Source organism: Notolabrus celidotus, chromosome 12, assembly GCF_009762535.1.
Source record: "Notolabrus celidotus isolate fNotCel1 chromosome 12, fNotCel1.pri, whole genome shotgun sequence".
NCBI classification, from domain to species: domain Eukaryota; kingdom Metazoa; phylum Chordata; class Actinopteri; order Labriformes; family Labridae; genus Notolabrus; species Notolabrus celidotus.
The window spans coordinates 32,388,061-32,396,711 of NC_048283.1; the positions used below are offsets into that span (position 1 = coordinate 32,388,061).

Consider the following 8,651-nt stretch of genomic DNA (forward strand, 5'->3'; position numbering starts at 1 on the left):
CAAAGTACCCGGCAGCTGGCTGCAGCTTTTAGATATCAGATTGGTATTGATCTCATACAACTTTAACTCTCAGCATGACAGCACCATTAGCTGCAGTTATCATCCTGCTTTTATAGGAAGCTGCTCTCCAGCTAGTGTTTGTTGACACACCATAGGAATCTGCTGCATGCTGACATGTGACATACACACAGTTATTGTACTTTAGTCTTTCAGGGATTCACTGGCATGCAGAGGTCTGTACGCTGTGTGTTTATGTAGAAATAACACATCAACAGGAATATTTCATACAGTACGCTACATATTAGATCATTTTGTTGCAGTCATAATGCAACAAAATGATCTTCATTGTGCTTTTAAACAAAAGAGAAAAAAAATCAGTCTCTTTATTTCTACATTATGTCAGTTTTCTTTTTACCTCTGGCTTTCATGGCCGACCTCAGCTCCCTCTTGTGCCTCTGCGAGCTCCGTGGTTCTCCGCTCCACTCGGCCATCATCCTCACCCTCTTCACTTTGGTCTTGCGCTCGGGGAGTTTGGGCGAGCTGCGGTCACTCTGCTCTGAGCCTGACGGGGTTTTGGAGGGGGACACAGACTGACTAGTGGGGCAGCCGGTGTCATCTATTGTAGACAGGCACACAGGTGGTAATAGCTAAAACAGGCAGCGCTGGGGCAGGCAGCGAACACAAGCAGGCAGTCTCAAGGCTCAAGGTTCAGCCCAGATGTTATCTGACTGATAGCTCGACGGCTTTTACAATAACTCAACACTTTTGCAGAGTAGTTTGCACACACACACTCACACACACATACCTAGTTACTGAAACACAGAGGGGTTCTTTGCAGTGTGTTCTTTTGTCTTTCATTTGCTCTGCTTGGTAAGTAGGCCAATTTGGAAAACATTAAATAAGCATGACTGAATCTTTAGTTTAAGGTTTTCTAATTTAGTATTCTAAAGTATATTCTATTTTACATGAGTATTTCATGTTCTGCTACATTACATTTATTCTCCACTAGAGAGAAATAATTTAAATTCGACTGACTATAATGTACCTAATTGGTGGAGTGACTTTGCAGAAAGTGCAAACAGTGCAAGAATCTTTAACTTAACAAGTTGAGTGTTTCTTATTGAATTCAGTCAAGCCACTGCAACTGAGGAGAGAAAATATAGAGTTTGAATAATTTGATGAATAATGCAACATTTTCTTTCTTTAATTCTGTTACTCTTCAGTGTTCTTATTTGTAGAAGATTTTGAAATTAGTCTTATTTTGAAAAAAAAAACCCCTAAAGAATCAAAATAAACTAATATTTTATTTGCTTGTTTTTTTATATATATTTTTTATTTTTTATTTAATTTAATTAATTTTTGTTTTAATTTAAGTTTTTATTCTGTACAATTTGAAACATGTTTTGCAGCTAGTCAAAGTAACAAAGCATTTTTTCCAGAAAGTAAAGAGGTCCATAAAGCTATAAGACATTTCTCTAAGCATTCTTATAAAATGAGGTGATAATAGTAATAAGAGAAATAATATTTTGTAAAAGAAAATTCAAAGCTTAGCAATGCCATTGTGAATAAAGGTAGTTTGCTAGGATTGGTAAACACATAGGGTCGTTGTCGTATACATCTATGTACAGTTATATATCCTCGCCTACAAGAAAACATATAGAAACTTATATCTGCACACGTAAATATCCACGTACACATTCAGGATGTTTTTGTTTTTTTTAAAGAAGTAATTGGTCGTAACCAAATCAGTTCAAATAAATGATGCCTAAATGAGATCGAAATGATGATTGAATGCAACGTTAAAGCAACAGAAGTATACATTTTGACTGAGTACTTCTTATACTTAATGTACACATGATAGTATATCAGTGCTTTTTCTTAACTAGATTTAAAATGATCAAATTGTACTTGAAATGTTGATTTCTATCTCTTTTCTCTTTGTCTTAAGGTTCTGATTACGTCTGCCATCACTTCTGTCATCACACAATCTTTTAGGATTCCATATTCTTGCACCTGGCAGCCTCTTAAAGGGGCTCAAAGTGATTTTTCTTCAGGTATGAATTCAGCTTTCCTGACACTCAAACTGAGCTTCTTACCTGAGCAAAAGCTGTTGGTGCTGATGGTCCTTTTGGAGTGGTCTGAGCTCATGTCACACTCCTTTCCCTCCTCCTCTGAAAAAGGTGAATCGGACAGAGGAGAGCCTTTGTCCTTTGGTCTGAAGGGATGGAGGACCAAACGTGGGATGCGACTGCGGGGGCTTCCTTTCTCTGGTGACTTCTTCTCCTATTGGAAGGAACATCTATCAGCACTGTGCAGGCTTTGCAACTCAGTCTAACTCAGTGTATCTTCTTTTTCAGACTAACATTTTTTATCCTCTTATAAGTCTGTTCCGTTTCTACTTTGCATTATATTGCCAAGAGTAAGATCACAGTTTATCCATCTTTTTTCTTCACTGCACTGCTTTTAAAAGAGCAATGGGCTCATTCAGTATGCAGAAACCCATGAGTAGTAAAGATAAGACTCACCTCATACTCTTGGAATGGTCCCATTGTGCTTCACGTACTGTTTCTTCCTATGGAGAATAAAAGAGGACAAAAATCAGGTTACTCTTTTTCTGTGGACTGAGTACGTGGCAGCATCTCGACGTGGAGCTCTAACCGGGCGTTCACGAACAAGGACCCTCTGTTTGAACTCTGTTACGCCACTAAATCCAACCCACCACAAACACACACACACACACACACACACACACACACACACACACACACACACACACACACACACACACACACACACACACACACACACACACACACAAACACAAACACACACACCCGTCCTGCCTGGTACAGATGGCAGAAGAAGCCCAGAGCCTGCCAGTTCTACACGTCATGGCTAAAAATAAACAGCCAAGTACCTTTTCAAATCAGATTTTGGATTGGTATTAAAAATCGCTCAGCTTTGGGAGCAGATCATTGAAAAGGGTGTAAAAATATGATGAAGAAATGTTCAAATTTACAGAATTGCTAACAGCCTATGCACAGCAACATGTTGGAGACTTTTGCCAATGCAAACATTCCAACATACTCATGTATAGCAGGTATATTTTTAATAGGAGTGGGCCAATTGTCGGCCTTGGTTGATTATCAGGGCCGATATCTGACATTTGGCCGATTATCTGTATCGGCATTTTATCTTAATGATTACAGATATTTTAAATTGATTACAGATTGTGCTACTTGAGATCAACTGTGTGCCATATTGCTGCTGGCAAGCAATTGTGACTTAAAGAGGCGGGCTTTGAGCCTCCTAGCCAACAGCTGCAGTGTTCCCGCCTGTCAATCAAGTCAGATGTGCCTCTCATTGGAAGGCTTGTAATCTCAATATCTTCAAAACTGCTGCGTTATGAAAACATTCACCCCTGTACAGTGTGTGCCGATCGAGAAATTAGTTATCCAGACTACACCCGTATTTGGAACCAGGCTGTGAAGATCGGCTCCTTTGAATTGGTGTGTATGTGGTTTCTAGTACTTCCGGTACAAGCGGATCCTTGATGAACTACAGTTTTTAGCACTTCTGCATTGGACTCATATTTTTAGACCAGAGTTTGTCGCTTGGGCAATACATCCAAAGGTTGATGAGGTATTTCCCTCCGAATGTCAGCTTTATTGGGCACTTCAAGAAATCATGGTGGCTCAACAAAGTCTGTATGATTCATCCTCTGGGGAACCTGAATGTCTCACCAGAGTATTGGACCAAGTAAAAGACCCTTATTGCTGTATACCCATGCTGCTAGTGTGCCTAAGAACAGTACAATATCAAGCACATTAATGAAGCAAATACATTTCAAATAACTCAATTAAGTCGCCTGCTTGTGTTTTCAATTGAGTCGAGATATCATGGTCTACACAGACGTAGCTACAAAGAAGAAATATGACTCTTTTTCTTCTTCTTTCTTTCATTAAACTCGTTTAAATTAAGATAACCAGATGAAACAGTCAAAGATGAAAGGTGTTCCACTTCAGTGCATTGCTCTGCAGACCTTAACTTCACTGACTCCTTATCAGTTTTCTGCGCCAGAACTGCTGGGCTGCTGCCAAAAGTGTGTCTATCACTGAGATATAATAGATAATCGAGCAGTTTTATATCCCCTCTTTGAAAAATAATGGTAAGAAGTCGAGACTAAAGTGGAGATAAACTCTTATCTAACACTGAACTTTTGTTTGGTACATGCACATTTAAACAAGGACGTTACATATTTTATTGATGCTTTAACACTAAATAATGCAGAATTTCCTTCACACTTGAATAAACTTTATATAATCCCTTCACTTCCTTCCTTGTCTGTTGATTCCCTCGCAGAGTTGTTGCCTGAGGGGGTTTGTTGCATAAGCACATACGTGTTTTCCCCTTTTTGAATCAGGGATGATGTAATTGACCAAAAGGTCTCTGTTCTGCTTCCACATCAGTGAATCTGAACCTGTCTTCCCCATTCTGCATCCTCGTTTTCCTTTTACTAAATCAGTGTTGCATGTTCATCTCAACAACCCCAAACAATCCTCCATCAGTAACAATATCACCTAATGCCCCACCATAAGTCACATGCATGACAAAAAAACTGCACAATCTCTTTTCCTCTAACTAACACAGCCCAAAGAGGATTGCAAAATAGAGCAGAGTGTCGTGGGAATCAAACTCCACCTCCTTCAATCAGACTCAGAAATAGCTTTGGTTCTGGGTGGCCTACAGCACCTTCCTGCGATTTCACTTTCATATCCAGACATCCACACCATCATCATACTGTGGCTATGCACAGCCTGCCAGGCACACTGGCACATCAAAATAAGCTTATCGGCACCACGCTGGGCAGAGCAACCAGAGCCGTGCCCTAGCAACAGTCTTAGCAACAGAGCTGCATGAATGTGTGAGGCAAGATGGGACCAATTATGAGTAAATGTGCAGAGAGTGAAGGCTTCTGCTGGTCTTCCTTACACGCTGTCCTTCACTGAGAGAATATCTGGAGTGTGCCGAGGTGGTGTGTGGGCGTCCACCATTCAATGTTTCTCTCTGACTGAATGAACAGTCTGTCCCTGAGCAGGCGAGCGTGAGACCAGGGAGCGTCTGTAGAAACTCAACCAACCACTACTGACACATTTCAACTATTTGTTGCATATAATATTTTGCCATTTATTTGTACTAATTAGATTTTTATAACAGATTGGCTTATGATAATTACAAAAGATCAAAGTTATGAGGAAAAAAAAGGCGAGATGGATAAATACATGGTTAACTGAGAAGTAAAATAATGGGGAGTAAAAAATGAAAAAGAGAAGCAAATAAATAAGAGGAGAAACAATTCCATAAATTAAGATCAGAATGAATTATTATTATTTTTAATCCGTGAAAACAAGCAGCCATTTGAGGGAAATATCGTAGGTTGGCACATCAAAGCATGAAGAATAAAAAGACTTAGATAAGTGTCCTTGAGTCAAACCACTTAAACAGTCTTCACTCCTGGTTCCACTGGTATTGGCCAATGATTCATTATTTAATTACAAACTTTGGAGGTGTTTGCATACAGATCCTTACCCTTGAAGGTTGTGTTAAATTGATCTTTCCATTTTAGCTGTGATGGGATTCTGCCTGATTCCATTATATTTGCCCTTGTTCTGGTTCTGAAATAGCCCCTGTAAAGCAGGATTATGCATCCACTCCTCTGCTCCATCCTTGATCCTCTGCTTGACTCCAGACAGTGTTGATTGGCTACCTACTGAGGGTCAGGCTAAGCATTACCCAAGATGCAAACACAGGATTTTAATCTCTTTTAAGCATGACCAACATCAAAACTCGCTGCGTAAGTAACACAACCCAAAAGCACATCTATGCAAAAGAGGGTTCTGATTTGATATTAACAGATGTTCCAGAAAAGGACTGGACGGAAGCTGTCAGTGGGAGATGATGTGTGTGTACATGACTGGTAAACAAGTCTCTAAGCCTACACTGAGATTTTATTTTCATCCAGATGGTCTACAGCATGGAGTGGGCGTGAATAATAAAGTCCCTTAATCCATCCCAGTCTATGCGCTCCATAATGTTAATGCTTATGGACTAATATGAGGCTGCTTCTTGTTATTTTAAATAATTACAACACTAAACTCAGAGTGTTTTTTTTTCTGATGTGATTGTTAATGGAGTATTTAATTGTTCTACTTCAGGGATAATGACATGAGTCAGTGTTAAAAGGGAATATGATAAGATATGATATATGATTTGATATGATATGACATCATACAAAATGACATCATACAATATTATACAATATGATTTGACACGGCACAATACGATATTATACGATACTATATTATACGACACAGTAGGATACTATATGTTACAAAGGGATATAATATAATATGATATGATATATGATTTGATATGATAGGACATCATATAAAATTATTTTATACAATACAATTTGACAAGGCACTACATGGCACGGTACGATCATTACGACATGATACAATACAATACAATATGATACAATATGACATGATGTGGTACAGTATGACTTGAGACCATATGAAACAGTACAAAATGTTCTGAAACAATATGATATTAGACAATATAACACAATATAATGCAATGCAATACCAAATGCAATGGGATGCATAACAACACAATACAATATGGTATGACACTGTACTACAAGCTTTCATGGTAGAGCACACTACACAGCCTCCATTGATTAATTTGCTTTGGACCTTAATACTGATCACATGTAGCTGTCTCTCTGGTACAACAAAGACAAACAACAACAATATTTCCACAATCCACCTAACACACAGAGAGATTAGTGAAAGATACAAGAAGAACACCTTGAAGCATGAAAGATCAAATATATGTTTAACCAAGCATCAATGTCCAAGTCTCCATTTTTAAAAATCATTTTGCCACACAGATATTCATTAGATTGTTCTGTATACAGACTCAACTCTCTTCTGGGAAGGACTTCATTTCAAACACTTCATCAGACCTTGAACGGACTGCATCATCATCCTCACTAGATGATGGCATACTGAGTGAACACTTTCACTTCCAGTAATCCTTCCAGGGAAAATGAACACAAGACTGAAACTAACACAAACATTCACATGGCTTTTGTCTGATAGTTTGGTAGACATGCATTAGGCTTTTACCTCATAGAAAACCATAATGATGATGACAAGAATCACTCTCTGTACCATACCATGTGTTTGCAATTAAGACTCTGTAAGTGCTAATAACACTCCACAGATCATGTGAATTAAACCCAGTTATAAACAACATTTGACAAATGTTGAGACAACCAGTCAAAAAACAGAATCATTGTTTCAACCATTAGACCCTTGAATGTGTCACCCATGTGTTCACATGTTTACATCCCTCCCTTTGTTTCCCAAATTTCACTGAAAAAACAATTTCAACATTTTAAAAATGGCTTTAATGTTAAGGTTTTAATGTCCTGATATATTCTAATATTGACAGCATCCTGTTTCATTCAACATTAGAACGGCTTGCTTTGAATGAAACAGGTTTTATCTGGAGGAATGGGGTTTGTTTTGTTTCATGTGGCGCCCTCACAGCTGCTGCTGCTGCTGAGGATGTTTTCCTCAGGGCTCAGAGATGCCGCCGCCTCTAGAATAAAGGCACGCTAAGTACCACACAGTGTTTTACCACTCGTGATGAAAACAGCCAACATTAGACACCTTTTTCCCCTTTTCACAAATTCCATTCAATACTAATCTGAAAGATTATACTGAGCGTGTTGATGTGAATGATTTGACAAAAGACTCATTCCTGAACTTGTAAACAGCTTCTCCTGACCTCATATGCTCCCATGCCAGCAGTTCGGTCGCTTTCTTGTGATTTGATGCTACAAATAAGATGTTTTTTTAGGTTATTCATAGCAGGAAAATTAAATCTAAAGCTCACCCGGATGTCTTGTTGTGGTTCCTCCCAGAAGGATATGTGTCAGTCGGTGAAGCACAAAGGGTCGTTCCTCGGCGGTGGCAGCCTGCGCTCTGCTGCTGCTGGGTGGATGTCGGGTGGAGGAGAGCTGAGTGCTGACTGAGAACACGCACGATTGGACAAGAAGCGAGACCACTGACTGTGCACGCGCAATGTGACGACCATCCCAAGCGAGTTACATAACGCGTGAGGCATTACTTAACCACTGAAGCCCCTCCACCATATATAAACCATAGGCTGAGTAGGTTACATGCTCTGACATATTTAACCGCACATGCGTAAAACCGGTGAATCCAGTTCAACGTAGCATGTAGGTAAACATACAACGCATGTCAGTCTACAATGGAAATATTCATGCTGTTATTTCTAAATCTGAGGGCTAAATATTGACCAAAGCCTAAATGAATTTGACATCTTAGAATATTTATCCAAATTTGGATATATCTGTTCCCCCACGGATGCCTCGCTGTTCTTGCGTGGTTGTGAAATGAATGTCCACAAGTCATCCTTGTAGCCACATGGTTGTAAATAACCATGTATATAGAATTATGTTATGTTATATACAACCATGTAGACAGCATGTTAAACATGACATAGCCTACAGACCAAGTAATATGTTCAGTATACGCAGGAGGTCTGGTGTGCTG

General features: G+C 39.2%; 1 protein-coding gene across 1 annotated transcript; it reads right to left on the minus strand.

Moving 5' to 3' along the window:
• Positions 1 to 201: 201 nt before the first annotated feature.
• Positions 202 to 8,330, minus strand: LOC117822777 (syntabulin-like). Its single transcript, XM_034697687.1, has 5 exons — positions 7,969 to 8,330; positions 2,526 to 2,572; positions 2,097 to 2,283; positions 416 to 616; positions 202 to 242 (listed from the first exon to the last, which is right to left on the minus strand). Exons 2-5 carry the CDS (start codon positions 2,547 to 2,549, stop codon positions 202 to 204), a joined length of 453 nt encoding a protein of 150 aa, XP_034553578.1. The 5' UTR covers positions 2,550 to 2,572; positions 7,969 to 8,330.
• Between the last annotated feature and the right edge of the window lie 321 nt (positions 8,331 to 8,651).

Coding starts and splice junctions, on each gene's coding strand:
- LOC117822777 (XM_034697687.1), bottom strand. CDS start 2,549: ATGGGACCATTCCAAGAGTATGAG. Junction 617..2,096: donor CACCAACAGCTTTTGCTCAG/GTAAGAAGCTCA, acceptor TGTCTACAATAG/ATGACACCGGCTGCCCCACT. Junction 243..415: donor GTCGGCCATGAAAGCCAGAG/GTAAAAAGAAAA, acceptor ATAAACACACAG/CGTACAGACCTCTGCATGCC.